This window comes from Rhodamnia argentea, chromosome 3 (genome assembly GCF_020921035.1).
Source record: "Rhodamnia argentea isolate NSW1041297 chromosome 3, ASM2092103v1, whole genome shotgun sequence".
NCBI lineage: Eukaryota > Viridiplantae > Streptophyta > Magnoliopsida > Myrtales > Myrtaceae > Rhodamnia > Rhodamnia argentea.
The window spans coordinates 6,769,177-6,787,457 of NC_063152.1; the positions used below are offsets into that span (position 1 = coordinate 6,769,177).

General features: G+C 40.3%; 1 protein-coding gene across 1 annotated transcript; it reads left to right on the forward strand.

The window, feature by feature from the left end:
* The first annotated feature begins 7,366 nt into the window (after positions 1-7,366).
* On the forward strand, positions 7,367-9,527 carry LOC125313993 (putative disease resistance protein RGA1). The gene is made up of 2 exons (XM_048275450.1): positions 7,367-9,424; positions 9,522-9,527. Exons 1-2 carry the CDS (start codon positions 7,367-7,369, stop codon positions 9,525-9,527), a joined length of 2,064 nt encoding a protein of 687 aa, XP_048131407.1.
* Positions 9,528-18,281: the final 8,754 nt, after the last annotated feature.

The following is an 18,281-nucleotide window of genomic DNA, read 5'->3' on the forward strand; positions in this document are numbered from 1 at the left end:
TTCAAATCACACTGCACTTTCTCAAGCAATGATGTGACCATCCCAGCTTCATGGCCCTCGGTCGTCTATGGATCTAACCCCTTAATCACATCTACGGTCTTGAGGGATTCTCTCCGGAGTTTCCATTCATCCCTTTGCACCCATTCTCGAGCTCGCGGAGAGCCATGCCGACGGTGCCGCATAAGCAATGCTATCTAAAACGTTTTACTAGGATAATAAAATAAATATAAAGATGTTTTTAAACCATGAATCAAATAATGCATTTCGTAGGACGGTGGTCGGATGGAGCCAATGCAAAATTTCCGACGATCAACATCTATAGAGACATCTGCCAAAAAAATCGTTAATATAGATAAACCTTCTAATAGAAAGTTAACTTCGTACGCATGAAAAGTCGACGCGCGGATAAATCTTATCACTTTCAATCTGACTTTCACACTTCAAAAACATAATTTTCTCATTCTTATTATAAAATATATATATCGAAATATTCAGTTAATTTGTCCAATCAAAATAGTTGCACATGTCTCAGTTCACGATTTTTATGGTGATGTGGTTCAACTTCTTATGACTATTTTCTCATTTCATTTGTAATACATTCTTTTTTTATTTCACTAAGGTTTTTTTTTTTAATTTACGCAATCAGATTTAATTCGATAACTCTCACACTACAACACGTAAAAGTGAAAGAAACTCCAACAACATTCTTTCAAATTGCACTAGCATGGGGGCGCAAACAATGCATGTGAATGACATTACAATAAATGTCGTAATACTATGTTATAGATACTCCAAGCTGGTTTCCTTGTTTTTCTCTTTTGGAGCGCAGACGAAATCTCATGATCTATTTGCCACGCATGTGAATCTCCGCAAAGAGCTGAACGCATACTCTGCTAATCCTTCGTCAATCTCTTCCATTTAAATGGATAAAGACAGTGCATTATGTCTGCTTGGATTTTCTTGTATCGATATATATCTTTCGCTCAAGGACAGTGAATGACACCACGCCGCACCATCAAATCTCATTTTTGGTAAATGAGCGTCAATTACGATCTTTTTGTAATTTCTCCACTGGACTACTTAAAGAGTTTCCAAGCAATAATGCATTTAAATAACCATACCTTGTTCGTTTTGAGTTTGTTTTAATTCACTTCAACATGGGAAGATTGGATTTTTCTTTTCCTTTTGCTCCTAAGACTGAATCTCCGAATATGAATTCACGAAGGCTAATCGCATGAACAAACAAATGTTCTGTGTTTTCTAGAAGAACCAACGGTCGAGTCGCACCATATGAAAACCTTAATGTTCGGAAAACTCTTTAATATGTCTAACAGAGACACTATCGGTCAAGGCTTGATTAGAGTTTCAGCCACTATTCGATACCTTGGACATTAGCAATGACAGACTATTTGCGATACTTAGCAAATGGTAACAAATTTTTCAAGTTAAAAGGCCTTTCCTCTGTGGACGCTCTCTTCCTTTTTCTCGGATGGCCATTCGACCGTAAGGGACAATAGCAGCGTGTGGGAATTGATTCAAAGAGGAAACAACATCCTTCCTGCAATCAAACTTAGTTACAATGATTTACCGCACCAAATGAAGCGTTGTTTTACATTTTTGTTCCATGTTTCCTAAAGATTACCGTCACGTCGGATATCTTTCGAGTATTCTTTGAAGAGCATGTGGACTGACACGCACGTCGAACGAAAATCAAGCATCGGAAGAAGTTGGCAGAGATCATGTCAAAAAGAAGCTAAGGTGTTCCGGTGAGGCTTTGCTATTCAGAATGGCAAAGTCAGCTTATGTGGCAAAAGGATATCTGGATTGTCAATATTTATGTGTGACGCTCACTTTGATGTCAATATATATATTTTTTTAGATCATTAAGTATCAATTTTTTTGAAAAATGATTATTTGAACGCCAACTCCGGTGAGAGTCGCTGAAAATCTTACGTGACATCTACGTGGCTTGCCGGAGGATCTCAATCAGCAATAAAAAAAAATAAAAAATCCAACTAATGTTAACAAATTAAAATAAGCTAAAAACTAAAAAATTAAAATTAAAAAATCCCATCTAATCCCAACTTTTCTCCTCTCCCTTGATTCTAGAAGAGAGAGAATCTCAGCTTGAGCTTGAGCTGAAAGGCGCCGGCAGTGGGAAAGAGCCAGCTGCTCTGCAAATATCTCCGATCATCTCCTCTTCTTCACCGTCTTAGCCATCATTGCACTCCCTCTGAATCGTAACTTCAGACGACTCACCGCACCTCAAAAACTCGATCTTGATTCCAATCTCTCTGACCCGAATGACCCGGGAAGATGGATCTTACTCCGAGAGAGCTCCAATTCCTCACCATCTCCGACGTCCTCCATTGCCATCCCCAAGCGGTCCCTGAAGACCTTCGACCTCATGACCCTGACCCTCATCTTCCCTTTCTCCTTCGCCACTCTGGCCCACTCTCTCTTCACCCACCCCTCCTCAACCGCCTCCAGTACCCGGCCCAGACCTGCCATGAGTGGACAATCCTCCTCACATTCCAAATCTACTACCTCCTCTTCCTCTTCCTCTTCGCCTTCTCCTCCTCTCTGCCACTGCTGCCGCCGCCGTCGCCGTTGTCTTCACCGTTACCTCCCTCTACACCGCCAAGCCCATTTCCTTCGCCTCAACCCTCGCCGCCAGGCTTGGCAGTCGGCTGCCACTAGCGGCTGACCCCCACTGGTAGCGACCTTCTGGCCAGTGGACGGCAGGGGTAACCGGCCACTAGTCGGGCCTCTGGGCGGAGGCAATAAGGGCTACAGCCCTCGTCGCTACCAATTTTTTTTAATTAAATTTTTTAACTTATTGTTTATCTTTGAGAATGAATTTTTAAAAAAAAAATTGCCTCGTGGACCATTTTTGTGAATAAAATCTACACATGGAGTCCACGTGGCTCTTTTTTTAATTTTAAATTGCCTCATGGAGTCCATGTGGACTTTTAAATGACGGGCTCTAAAGCGTTTTAACTAAAAATACCACGCATATATTTTGGTTGGAATTTCTCGTCATTAGCACTAAAGTGATCGTTTTTTTCCAATTTGGCACTTAAGTGATAAAAAAAAATATTAGCACTAAAGTGAGCTCCGTATATAAATATTGGCACTACATGTATCTTTTTGTCTAGCTTATGTTCAATCTAAAGATGATCTCGAAGACACACAAAATCTACTCACAAAACGTCGATGGATCTCATAGGACATTGGGTATAGCCGAGCCAAGACCCCAGCTACCGACGACACCCATCCCCTCGAATCATTATCCTCCTTGGAGCACCTTTCGGACCGAGTAACACCGATCTTCCCATTGTCGATCGACAAGAAGACACCTTCGCTCAAGCATACGTGGTCTTATTATTTTTTTTTAAATTTCATTTTTCATTGAAAAAAATTGTTAATCACACGTGGCAATTTTGGCCTGAAATTCTCGCCGGAGGCACTAAAGTAATCCTTTTATCACCGACTTGGCAATGAAGTGATCCGATTGAAATTTTTGACACCAAAGTGATCTCCGTACATAACTTTTGGCACTAAAAGTGTTCTTTTGCCTCCAATTTCGGTATAAGTATGACCTAGAAGACGCAAAGAGCGTATATTACTATAGCTATGAACTCGTGCCTTCTCTTTGATTTTAATGATTTCCAATTCTTCTGGGGTTTAAAGATTCCTCGCCAAGCTTACTGTATTATGCAAATTCGACTGAACTTTGTCGTGCTCTCTTTTCTCTACTCAGTCTTGGCAGCTTCTTTTGCCCAATTCAGTCTCCAGGAGGTCCGTCTTTTTATGGCTGACAATTCTGGTGGCACTGAGCCGTTGTTTCTTCGCATCAAGCAGCTCGAGCGCGGTATTGAAGGGTTAATTTCGTCTCTTAGCAAACAGAGAAGAGATCAGTACACGATTGTAGTGATTGTAGATCAGTTCCATGGAGTCATTCGATAGCCGGACCGGACCGGACCGGTGATCTTGTTCTCGGGTGGGTCCTTGGAATCAGTAGGCAGTTCCCGATTCCCATTTATGGAACCAGTCCTTAGTGGGCAGTTTTGATTCTAGGGTGGGAATCGCCTACCCTGAAACCCATCACTACTAATATGATCAAGCCACTTAAGTTGTAGCATATCCTTCCACCATGAGTCACTCTAATCTAAGAGCTCGAAAATTTTCTTCCTATGTGTGTTTAATGGTTATAAAAATATATGGACAACTCATCGGGTTTGTTATCTATATGAGTTTTCTTATTATAACAAATAGTGATATACTTAAATGGATTAGAAAGAGAGTTGTGAATGTCAAAGATGGGATATGTGCTATGTTAAAGTAGAAGACTGTTGGAATCTAATTTTGTGTTTACCTTTCTTCATTGAGAATGAGGGTCCATCTAAGATCAAACTTTGCTGGTATTTTTTCTTTTCTTTTCGTTTTTACTGCAAAGCTAAGGGTGCACATGATAATACTTCTGGAAGTAGATTTCTACTCCAGAAATGCTTCTAGAGCAGAAATCGGTTTGGTAATATAACTTCTAAAGCAAAATCCGTTAGTAAAAAATTTTACTTATGAAGTTGTTTTTTCCCTAATTTGAGAAGTTAAAAAAATAGCTTCTCCAACTCAAAAAATATTTCTCGCCTCGCCCTCTTTTTAGTACTCCCTCACCTTCTTTACGGTTATACCCACTTCCGCCTACCTCCATTGTTGCGGACCATCGCCGACCGCTACCCATTCCGAAACATTATTAACACAAAATATTCTATGAAAAATTATTATCGGTGGTCGAAAAATTTCTTCTTCATTTTTTTATTTTTATAAATTTCTTTAAAAATAATTTTATTATTAAAATATTATTTTTATTTTTTATTCCGATGGCCGGAGACAGCGACTCAATGGCGTGGGCTGTCGCGATGGTCGATGCTTGGCAGCAGGGGGCAGCGGTTGGCGGTGATCGCGACCGGCGAAGATCCGTGGTTGGTGGCCATCGCGGCCGCCGAAGGTTGGCAGTGGCGGTGGTCGGCGGTTTGCCGCGGCCGCGGCGGTCGTGGGTGGCAATCGGCGAAGGTCGGCGGTGTTTGGCGACCATGGGTGGTCAGCGGGTGGCGGCCAACAAAAGTCTATGGTGGGCGGGGGTAGACGATGGTCAGTGGTAGTTAATCGTTTCCAAATGAATTTCTCCGATCAGAAATACCTTCCGAAGTAGAAGCAAGAGAATCAACTTCTGCTTCTGAAGAGAAGTAGAAAAATCAACTTCTGGCCAGAAGTTGATTTCTAAAGTAGAAATGTTACTATGCACGCCCTAAGCCTCTTGTGTTCCCGTTTTCTTGATAGATAAATGCAAATTACGTAATATTTCTTTTGCTCCAACGTCACGAAATGGATAGTGATATTTCATGTGGGTGTCATTTTTGGGGATGTTATGTATATCACAATGACATAGAAATTAATTTAGGGCGTGCATGGCTACACTTCTGCTCTAGAAATCAACTTCCGACCACAAATTGATTTTTCTACTTTTGTTTTTGAGCAGAAGTCGATTTTTCTATTTTTGAAGAAAAGTAATTTTTTTTTACTTCTTCAAGTGGCCCCAAAACTATTTCTAAAGCAAAAAAAAAAAAATGTTCTAGAAATAGAAAAATGAAGCTGTATAATCAAAAAAGCACTTCTTGAGCACAAATTATACTTCAGAAGTGTTGCCATGTGCGTTGGCGGTCTCCATCCGACAATTGTGCCATTTCCATCGCTCCGCATCAAACGGATCCAATTGATTAGTTATTTGGACTGTTCCAAGAAAAGTAATCGAATGGATCCTTAGGCTTGGTTAATAATGTAGTTGGAAGTAGAAGAGTAAGGTTACAATGCCTATATAAAATGAGCTAAACATAAGAGAAAGGCAAATCTATTTGTAGGGGAAATTGTTCAATCAGTCCTAAATATATTGTACCAATATTACTTTAGTCCTAAATTTTTCAGTTTTACCAATTGAGTCATAAACCTTTTGTGTAAAACTCCAATGTAGTCCTTCTGGCCAATTCGCATCGAACAGTGGGCCACGTGATATGACCGGCGATGACTAGACTGTTATGTTAGCGATTTTGTGCCGAAAATTAGTCAGAATGATTATATGAAAATTTTGCGTAAAGGTTTAGGACTACATTAATAAAATTGAAAATTTTGGGATTAAATTGACACTCATAATAAATTTAATAACAAGTGGGTAATTCTCTCTCTATTTCTGTACGGCGTTTATATGCAAGTAAACCTCAGTTTCTCTAACGCACTTGTAGACATATGTTTAGTCTATAGACAGTGCAATATCTGCACAAATATGCAAAAGTGAAATTTTTTATACTTTACTTTAAGTCACAAAACAAATATAGCAATAAATAATGAAGCCTAAGTGAACTAGATGCGCCGCAAATCATTTATTTGCTCATGAAAAACCTTACTTTTCTGCATGACAATCTTTTTGGTGCAAGTATCATGTGAAATACTGTCCTAGTATGCAAAATCACCTCGATTCGAGGCAATTTTACAATTTGATCCAAAACTAACATCCATGGTCATGAGCGCGAAAAGATGAACTTTCAAATCCTTCGGTTAACCTCTATCCCTCGCTCCGTTTCCAATTTTCAGCATCTTCATTCACGGGTGACGTCCCAAACAGGAAAAGTACCAAAAAAGTGATAAATCTATTGCATTTGTACCGATTCAATTCTAAACCTTCCAATTTGACCAATTTAGTCCTTAACAGTTTGACATTAATACCAATTGAGTACATCTAGACAATTTATGCCGAAAATTGCCGGTGTGGCATCAGTGTATCTTAACATGAATTAACAGGTTAGAACCATTTATAAACTGGGAATGCGTTTATTGAACGAAAGCTCGGCGACTTAGCAAACATCTTTCTAATTGAAAATGGCCTTTAGATTTGTTACAAAATTGAATTAAAAAAGATATTTCATCATCCGCGAGAGTACATTAGCATAGGCTCTAGTTCTCTTTTTTTTTTTTTTTTTTTGGGGGGGTGGGGAATAAAGGCTATAGTTGATTTTTTTTTGGTCGAAAAAAAATCAATTATTATCAACGCTATTTTTCATCACTATTTATTCCAAGCGATGACGTAATCTCGATTTCTTATTGGTCATAGGAAAGTAGGATGAAGATAAGGTAGAAAGCGTGTTGCTGCTGACCAGGAGGCCACTCGCAAGGAAAGCGCGTTGGACCTTCATTCCTGCCGGCGACTCGTAGGGAAGTCATCATCATATCACCCAACCAACGAAAGGACGACGTTGTGTGTTCTTCTTCGTCTCAAACCAAATGGCCTGAATCAATTTCCCCATCACTTAGCATGGCGGAATCACTCCTTTCCGGCATCGCACAGGGTGTGCTGGGGAAGATAGCATCCCTGGCGTTCCAAGAAGCCGTCGCAATCTACGGCGTCGAAGATCAGATCCACGAGCTTAGAAATACGTTGGCTGCCATTAGGGCCGTGCTGTTAGATGCTGAGGAGCGACAAGTGAAGAACCACCGCCTGGAACTGTGGCTACGTCGGCTTCAAGACGTGCTGTACGATGCGGAGGATGTGCTCGACGAACTCGAGTGTGAAGCCTTACGGAAGCGGGTAATTAGACCGTACGGGGGCATCAAAGAGAAGGTACACCGCTTCTTTTCCCCCTCTAATCCACTAGTACTCCGTGCAAGCATCAATCATAAGATCAAGGAGATTAGGGAGACATTATCTAAAATTTCCGTCGAGAAGAATCAATTTGATCTTACTGTGCGGAGTGTTGACAATGGTGTGGTGAATACGCAGTCGCGAGAGATGACTTACGATTTCATAAACAACTTAGATGTGGTCGGAAGACACGTAGATAAACAAAAGCTAATTGAGATATTGATGCGGCCAAATGAAAAAACCCTCTCGGTGATTCCCATTTATGGAATTGGAGGTTTGGGCAAGACGACCCTAGCTAAATTAGTTTACAATGACGAGATCGTGAAAGAGCAATTCAAGTCTCGACTATGGGTGTGTGTTCCCGAGGACTTTGATTTAAAGAAAACCATAGAAGGAATCATCAAAGATGCAACTGGTCAAACCTTGAGTAATTTGGATATTCAGCAATTGCAAACCTGTCTGCGAGACACCGTCAAAGAGAAGAAATTTCTATTGGTCCTGGATGACGTATGGAGCAACGACCGCTGTAGATGGGAAGAATTGAAAACTTTGCTAGCCGAAGGAGCTAGTGGAAGCAAGATTGTTGTGACCACGCGCAGTTCAGGAGTTGCTTCTATGATGGGTACCCATCCAGGTCATAATCTTAAAGGTCTTTCTGATGAAGACTCCATGGCCTTGTTCAAAAAATGGGCTTTCGATCAAAGGGAAAAGCAGCCACGTCCTGATCTCCTTGAGATTGGAAATGACATTGTGAAAAAATGTCAAGGAGTCCCTTTCCTTGTGAAAACTTTGGGGAGCCTACTTTACACGAAGCATGAAGTACGGTACTGGGCCCATATAAGAGATAGCGAGACATGGAAGTTAGTGGAAGAAAAAAAGGACATTCTGTCGGTTCTTAAACTTAGCTATGATCATTTGCCGTCCCACCTAAAACGCTGTTTTGCCACATTATCTCTTTTTGACAAAGCATTTGAATTCCGTGGCCCTGTGATAGCTTGGTTATGGATAGCTTTAGGATTCATTAGCTCAACGGGGGAAGAACTAGCATATGAAGACGTTGGTGTTGATTATGTCAACGAGTTGTGGAAGAGATCTTTGATCCAACAAGTTGACGAGTTCGGCTTGGTGATATCTTTTAAAGTGCACGATCTAATCCATTCTCTTGCAACAATTGTGGCACAAAATGATTGCTCTAGTGTTGGCTTAGATACATCAGAGATTTCAGAGCGAGTTCGGTGCGTTTCATTCTTTAGCAGTGGGCTAGAGGGAATCTCTAATTTCGATGGAGTCCCACCTTTTGTAAGAAAGCCCACTTCAAAGAAGCTGCGTGCAATTATATTTCCCTATGACATTGATGATGGAGTTATTACTGGAGAGTTTGTTAGAGCGTGCATCTCCAAGTGCAACTACTTACGGTATCTAGATTTGATGAGTGGCAGTTTTGAGGAGCTGCCGAGTTCCATAAGCAACTTGAAGCACTTAAGGACGTTATTTCTCAATGATAACAAGCGATTGAAGAAGCTTCCAAACACCATTTGTGAGCTGCAGAGTTTGCAACACTTACGCCTCGATGGTTGCTCAGAGCTAAACAATTTACCCAAAAATATGAAGAGGCTCATCAGCCTCAGATTTCTATCCATAACAACAAAGCAGAAGAGTCTGCAAGAAAGTGGAATACAATATCTGGAAAATCTGCAAGTTTTGGGACTCGACGAATGCCAAAATCTGGAAGTTTTGTTTGAAGGTGCTTGCCGATTAACTGGCCTCCGACACTTGAAAATTTCAGATTGTGGGAGACCAATGTTTTTACCTTTTGTGGGATTAACAGCCCTAGAGAACTTAGCAATTCATAATTCCAAGCTCTTGTTGACCAAGGAGAACAAGTCCAACTTTCCTGCTAAACTTCGTGCATTGAAAATATCAAAATCCGATCAGGTGATGGAGCTGCTCCAATGTCTTAATGAATCTGCTCAAACTTTGGGGTCCTTTTGTGTCGCTGACTGCTTGAGCTTCACGGCTTTACCGGAATGGCTGCCCAATCATACATGTATGAAATTTATTAGATTGATTCGATGTCCCAATTTATCGTCTATGCCGCAAGAAATTCAGTCCCTCACTACCCTAAAAAAATTAGACGTCGAAGATTGTGGTGAACTGAGCAAGAGATGTCGACCAACAATTGGCGCGGATTGGCCCAAAATCGCTCACATTCCTCAAATCGAAATTGATGGTATGAAAGTACAATCGACGGAGGATTAGGTACGATTCTATCTATCTCTTCTTTGTTCTTACATGTAACATCCCCCTACATTAAGATTGACCTAATTCGTCAATCGAATTAAAATTTAATTAAAGCATTGCTTAGAAAAATAAAAACTGATATGAAGACTAAAATACAATCAACAATAGGTCATTACATTGCAAAAGGAATTCAATATCAAATCATTCTCTTACATATAATTAATCCAAATCAAATTTATAAAAAGTAATGTCATATACTCAAAGAAAATTAGCAGTAATCTTCAGGGGAGTTACTATTTAATCAAAACATTGAAGTGTGAAGAGAAAATTGCATAAAAAAAATTTACTCAGTACAGTAAATAATCCATTTCAAATTTGATCAGTAAATTAGAAGTTGACTCGACCAAACAAACTTAAAAGTTGCATTTAACATTGTAATTATACTTAAACCTACACACTCAGTTCGTGTTATTATCTAAGACATTTAACTCGGATAATAAAACGTGCGTAGCACGAGAATGATTGCTACTCCAAATAATGTATTTTGAAGGCTCTTGTATGGTTTTTGTTGGCAAGGCACTTGGCTTAATACCAACTGTAGGTGAATCAATGTTTATTATAACTTGATTGATATGCACGAAAAGTTGACACATAGAGAAATCTTTTCACTTTTAAATTAACTTTCCCACTCGAGAAAAAACATAGTTTTCTCGATCTTATTAAAGTGATATCAAATTGTCTTCAATTAATATATTAATGAGTTTAGTAGCACCTGTCTAATGCATACGAGTGGTGATGTGGTTCAACTTCTTATGACTGTCTCTAATTATGCTTATGGCTGGAAAATATTTTTGTAATTGGAAATCGAAGAATGACTAGTTCGCATGACATTGCTATCAATGTTAGAATATTGTGTTATTGATACTCTAAGCTCATTTTTTTCTTCTTTTTCCCCTTTCGAGCGTAGATGAACTCGCAAAATCTATTTGCCACGCCATTTGGGTCTCCGCAAACATTTGGAGGTGCACTCAGCTACTACTTTCTCAATCTCTTTCATTTGGAGAGACGAAAAGAATGGCCGTTGATATTGTACCTGTTTCTTCCGCTCCTTGAATAAGTGTACTTCTTTATTATTTATCGGTGTTTGTATTGCAAATTTTACTATGGAGAAAAGACATTATCCGTATTGTATGAGAACAACCGTAGTATTATCTGTGTCTGAATATCCTCGGAACGGTGTTTTTCTTTCATTCATGGACAGTTAATGAAATCACTCTTCATTGTCGTATATTACTTTCGGTAAGGTGCGAGTTACTCGATATTTTTCTATTTAAAGCGTTTCCTATACATAGGAAGATTAGGTTTTTCTTTTGAGTACGAATGCACGAAGGCTAATTGCATGAACAATAAAGTTTTTTTTTATCTGCTCTTTATTAGTTTTAGTCTCCCAATTACGTTTGTTTGAACTCATGGTTGCGTAAGCTATGCTTCGTCATAATTCAGCGCCTCCTCAGTCGATTTCTTGACTACACTGGAGTTCCCAGAACTGCCCAAATTGGACATTGAACAATTGCAGACCCATTTGCAACACTTGGTGGTGGCTAAGAAATTTTCTGTCGTGCTAGACAACGTATAGAACAACGGTCGAACTCTCGACACGTGGAATGAGGTGGGAGATTTGTTCATGGAAGGCGGCAAGGGAAGTCGCCCGGTTGCGGCACCCGGCACACGTGGAATGAGGTGGGAGATTCAGATTATAAAAATTTAGGAACATGTTCCGACGAATAAGTTATAGATTCTAAGTAACCTATAACTTGTAACAAGTTGTTGTGGCTTTCCATAACATCCAATGATGAGTGTATAATCTAAAACAACTAGTCTTACCTTTTATTTTTGGTCATAAAATGCGATGATTCATTGAGATTATTCAATTAAGAATAGAGTTAGAATCTGTTTAGACTCTGAAATCGATCCTGGAATATGTGATAGGATAGGTTTTAGGTTTCAATGCATGCATGGTATGTTTCACGTTATAAAAAATGAGGAACCTGCATGGAACCCGATGAAAAAGTGACTCCGATTATATCTATCTCTGATTTTAGGCTAACCGATGAAAATGATTGTGTATTCTCTTCTATTTAAGAACTTATATCTTTGTCTCGCCACAAATTATTGAGAAGAGCTTGCAACGCCTTTACATCCTTTTTCATTATCGTTAATGGTGACCCCTCTTAGAGCATGTCATAAGAGCAACCAGGTTTTTGATATAATTGAGAGAAACATCCGGAATCGCGGATGGCACGATGGAAGTTGCACCAAAGATTCTTATGGGCTAGTGATAGGTCATCGCTCCCGAATATCGTCGTACCTCGAAGGCCGATCTGGAGGTGAGAGGCCAGTTGACGCCGAACTTCAGGGCCTCAAAAGGCCAAGAATACGTCCAATCCGGGGCGTTTCTTCCCAAAAAAGCGCATATAGACAGCAATTACAGGACAACAGTAAGATGTGCAAGTCAACAGGAATTATTTGAAAGTTCTAACTGGAAGGCCAAACGAGACACAAGGTCTTAGAACATGAGGGAGTCCTTCGGTCCACCTTCTGTTCAAATCACACTGCACTTTCTCAAGCAATGATGTGACCATCCCAGCTTCATGGCCCTCGGTCGTCTATGGATCTAACCCCTTAATCACCTCTACGGTCTTGAGGGATTCTCTCCAGAGTTTCAATTCATCCTCTTGCGCCAATTCTCGAGCTCGCGGAGAGCCATGCCGAAGGTGCTGCATGAGCAATGCTATCTAAAACGTTTTACTAGGATAATAAAATAAATATAAAGATGTTTTTAAACCATGAATCAAATAATGCATTTCGTAGGAGGGTGGTCGGATGGAGCCAATGCAAAATTTCCCACGATCAACATCTATAGAGACATCTGCCAAAAAAAGTCGTTAATATAGATAAACCTTCTAATAGAAAGTTAACTTCGTACGCATGAAAAGTCGACGCGCGGATAAGTCTTATCACTTTCAATCTGACTTTCACACTTCAAAAACATAATTTTCTCATTCTTATTATAAAAAATATATATTGAAATATTCGGTTAATTTGTCCAATCAAAATAGTTGCACATGTCCCGGTTCACGATTTTTATGGTGATGTGGTTCAACTTCTTATGACTATTTTCTCATTTTGTTTGCAATACATTCTTTTTTTATTTCACTAAGGTTTTTTTTTTAATTTACGCAATCAGATTTAATTCGATAACTCTCACACTACGACACGTAAAAGTGAAAGAAACTCCAACGACATTCTTTCAAATTGCACTAGCATGGGGGCACAAACAATGCATGTGAATGACATTACAATAAATGTCGTAATACCATGTTGTAGATATTCCAAGCTGATTTCCTTGTTTTTCTCTTTTGGAGCGCAGACGAAATCTCATTATCTATTTGCCACGCATGTGAATCCCCGCAAAGAGCTGAACGTGTACTCAACTAATCCTTCGTCAATCTCTTTCATTTTCATGGATAAAGACAGTGGATGTTGATAGTATATGTGTTTCTCCCTTTCCTTGAATGACTGCACTTCATTATTATTCGTCTGGGTTTGTATGGCAAATTTCTCCACAGAGAAAATGCCTAACTCATATTGTATTAGATCAAATGTGCATTATGTCTGTTTGGATTTTCTTGTATCGATATATATCTTTCGCTCAAGGACAGTGAATGACACCACGCCGCACCATCGAATCTCATTTTTGGTAAATGAGCGTCAATTACGATCTTTTTGTAATTTCTCCACTGGACTACTTAAAGAGTTTCCAAGCAATAATGCATTTAAATAACCATACCTTGTTCGTTTTCAGTTTTTTTTTTTTTTAATTCACTTCAACATGGGAAGATTGGATTTTTCTTTTCCTTTTGCTCCTAAGACTGAATCTCCGAATATGAATTCACAAAGGCTAATAGCATGAACATACAAATGTTCTGTGTTTTCTAGAAGTACCAACGGTCGAGTCGCACCATATGAAAACCTTAATGTTCGGAAAACTCTTGAATATGTCTAATGGAGACACTATCAGTCAAGGCTTGATTAGAGTTTCAGTCACTATTACATACCTTGAACATTGAGCAATGACAGACTATTTGCGATACTTAGTAAATGGTAACAATTTTTTCAAGTTAAAAGGCCTTTCCTCTATGGACACTCTCTTCCTTTTTCTCGGATGGCCATTCGACCGTAAGGGACAATAGCAGCGTGTGGGAATTGGTTCAAAGAGGAAACAACGTCCTTCCTGCAATCAAACTTGGCTACAATGATTTACCGTACCAAATGAAGCGTTGTTTTACATTTTTGTTCCATGTTTCCTAAAGATTACCGTCACGTCGGATATCTTTCGAGTATTCTTTGAAGAGCACGTGGACTGATACGCACGTCGAACGAAACCCAAGCATAGGAAGAAGTTGGCAGATATCATGTCAAAAAGAAGCTAAGGTGTTCCGATGAGGCTTTGCTATTCAGAATGGCGAAGTCAGCTTATGTGGCAAAAGGACATCTGGATTGTCAATATTTATGTGCGGCACTCACTTTGATGCCAATATATATTTTTTTGGATCATTTAAATGTCAATTTTTTTTAAAAAAATGGTTATTTGAGCGCCAACTCCGGTGAGAGTCGCTGAAAATCTTAGTGGGTTGCCGGAGGATCTCAATCAGCAATAAAAAAATAAAAATAAATAAAAAAATCCACCTAATATTATCAAATTAAAATAAGCTAAAAACTAAAAAAAAATTAAAAAAATAAAAAATCCCGTCTAATCCCAACTTTTCTCTCTCTCCCTTGATTCTGGAAGAGAGAATCTCAGCTTGAGCTTGAGCTGATCGGCGTCGGTAGTGGGAAAGAGCAAGTTGCTCTGCAAATATCTCCGATCATCTCCTCTTCTTCACTATCTTTGTAACGACCTGGGCCTACCAGGCCTCCACCGCGCCACTTGCAAGATATTGTCCGTTTTGGAGTGCAGCACAAGGCTTGCCAACTCCTCATGGATTTGTTCCTCCGATGGTCGCCCATACAGCCCCCAAAAGACGTGTCTTGCAAGTTTTAGGAGGACCCAACACATATAAACCATTCCAAGACCTTTTCCCTAAGCAATGTGGGACAAAAAGCCATGCACACCCCCTCTTTTGGGATGTTATAGTCTTAGCCATCATTGCACTCCCTCTGAATCGTAACTCCAAACGACTCGCCGCCATCTAAAAAACTCGATCTAGATTCCAATCTCTCCGACCCCAATGACCTGGGGAAAATGGATCTTGCTCCGGGTGAGCTCCAATTCCTCACCATCTCCGATGTCCTCCATTGCCATCCCCAGGCGGTCCATGAAGACCTTCGGCCTCATGACCTTGACCCTCATCTTCCCTTTCTCCTTCGCCATTCTGGCCCACTCTCTCTTCACCCAACCCTCCTCAACCGCCTCTAGTACCCAGCCCAAACCCGCCATGAGTGGACAATCCTCCTCACATTCCAAATCTACTACCTCCTCTTCCTCTTTGCCTTCTCCTCCTCTCCGCCGCCGCCGCTACCGCCGTCGTCGTCGCCGTCGTCTTCACCGTCGCCTCCCTCTACACAGCCAAGCCCGTCTCCATCGCCTCAACCCTCATCGCCAGGCTTGGCTGCGGGCTACCACTAGCGATCGACCCCCACTAGTAGCGATCCTCTGGCCAGTGGACAGCGGGGGTCGTCGGCCACCAGTCGAGCCTCCGGGCGGCGGCAATAAGGGCTGCAGCCCTCGTCGCTACCAAGTTTTTTTTTAATTAAGTTTTTTAACTTATTGTTAATCTTTGAGAATGAATTTAAAAAAAAAAATTGCCTCATGGACCATTTTTGAAAATAAAATCTACACATGGAGTCCATGTGGACCATTTTTTCAATTTTAAATTGCCTCATGGAGTCCATGTGGACTTATAAATGACGTGGGTCTAAAGCGTTTTAACTAAAAATGCCACGTATATATTTTGGCTGGAATTTCTCATCGTTAGCACTAAAGTGATCGTTTTTTCTCCGATTTGGCACTTAAGTGATAGAAAAATATATTAGCACCAAAGTGAGCACCGTACATAAATATTGACACTACAGGTGTCTTTTTATCCAGCTTATGTTCGATCTAAAGATGATCTCGAAGACACACAAAATCTACTCACAAAACGTCGATGGATCTCATAGTACATTGGATATAGCCGAGCCAAGACCCCAGCTACCGGCACCCATCCCCTCGAATCATTATCCTCCTTGGAGCACCTTTCGGACTGAGTAACACCGATCTTCCCCTTGTCGATTGACAGGAAGACACCTTCGCTCAAGCGTATGTGGTCTTATTATTTTTTTTTAAATGTCATTTTTCATTAAAAAAAAATTATTAAAGACACGTGGCAATTTTGGCCGGAAATTCTCGCCGGAGGCACCAAAGTAATCCTTTTATCTCTGACTTTGCACTAAAAGATTATTAAGAGCGTATATTATTATAGCTATGAACTCGTGCCTTCTCTTTGATTTTAATGATTTCCGATTCTTCTGAGGTTTAAAGATTCCTGGCCAAGCTTCCTGTATTATGCAAATTCGACTGAACTTTGTCGTGTTCTCCTTTCTCTACTCAGTCTTGGTAGCTTCTTTTGCCCAATGCAGTCTCCAGGAGGCCGTCTTTTTATGGCTGACAATTCAGGTGGCACTGAGCCGTTGTTTCTTCGCATCAAGCAGCTCGAGCGCGGTATTGAAGGGTTTATTGAAGTGATTGTAGACCAGTTTCATGGAGTCATTCAAGAGCCGGGCCAGACTGGTGATCTTGTTCTCGGGTGAGTCCTTGGAACTAGCAGGCGGTTCCCGATTCCCATTTGTGGAACCGGTCCTTAGTGGGTAGTTCTCAATTCCAGAGGGGGAATCGCCTCCCCTGAAACCGATCACTGCTAATATGATCAATCCACTTAGGTTGTGGCACATCCTTCCACCATGAGTCGCTCTAATCTAAGAGCTCGTAAATTTTCTTCCTATGTGTGTTTAATGGTTATAAAAATATATTGACAACTCGTTGGGTTTATTATCTATATGAGTTTTCTTATTATAACAAATAGTGATATACTTAAATGGATTAGAAATAGAGTTGTAAATTTCAAAGATGGGGTATGTGCTCTGTTAAAGTAGGAGACTTGTTGAGACTGGTGGAATCTAATTTTGTGTTTACCTTTCTTCATTGAGAATGAAGGTCCATCTAAGATCACACTTTGCTGGTATTTCTTTTTTTTTTTTTCGTTTTTACTACGAAGCTAAGGATGCGCATGATAACACTTATGGAAGCAGATTTTTGCTCTAGTTCTGGAGCAAAAATCCGTTTGGTAGTATAACTTTTGAAGCAAAAATCCGTTTGGTAAAATTTTTTACTTCTTAAAGAAATTTTCACGTTTGAAGGGAATTTTCACTTCTGAAGCTATTTTTCCCCTAATTTGAGAAGTTAAAAAAAAAATATAGCTTCTTGAACACAAGAAGTACTTCTCACCTTGCCCTCTTTTTAGTACGCCATCACCCTTTTTTCGATCATACCCACCACCGCCAAGCTCTACCGCCGCGGACCATCATCGACCGCTGCCCATCATCGACCTCCTTCGGCTGCCACCCACCACGGACCTTCGTCGGCCGCTACCCGTCGACCACCCCCGGTAGCCAACCACCGTTGACCTTCGTTGAACGCCGCGCTCGACCACCGCTGCCGCTGCTAACTACCGACCACCTCCATTGCTAACCTTCGCCGGCCGCGATTACTACCAACCGCAGATCTTCGTCGGCCGCGACCGCCGCTAATCGCCACCCCCTGCGGCCAACCATCGACCACCACGCTGGCCGCCGCCGTCGAGTCACCGTCTCGGGTGGAGTAAAAAATAAATAATAAATTTTTGTTTTTTAAAATTAAATAATATTTTAATAATGACATTATTTTTAAAGAAATTTATAAAAATTGAAAAATGAAGTAGAAATTTTTCAATCGTTGATAATAATTTTTCATAGAATATTTTGTGTTAATAATGTTTCAAAAGTTGAAATTTTCAATTTTTACCGGATCCAATTTCTCTAATCGAAATACCTTCTAAAATAGAAGTAAAAAATCAACTTCCGCTTCTGAAGAGAAGTGGAAAAATCAACTTCCGGCCCGAAGTTGATTTCTGAAGTAGAAGTGTTACCATGAGCGCCCTAAGCCTCTTGTGTTCCCATTTTCTGGATAGATAAATGCAAATTACGTAATATTTCTTTTGCTCCAACTTCACGAAATGGATAGTGATATTTCATGTGGGTGTCATTTTTG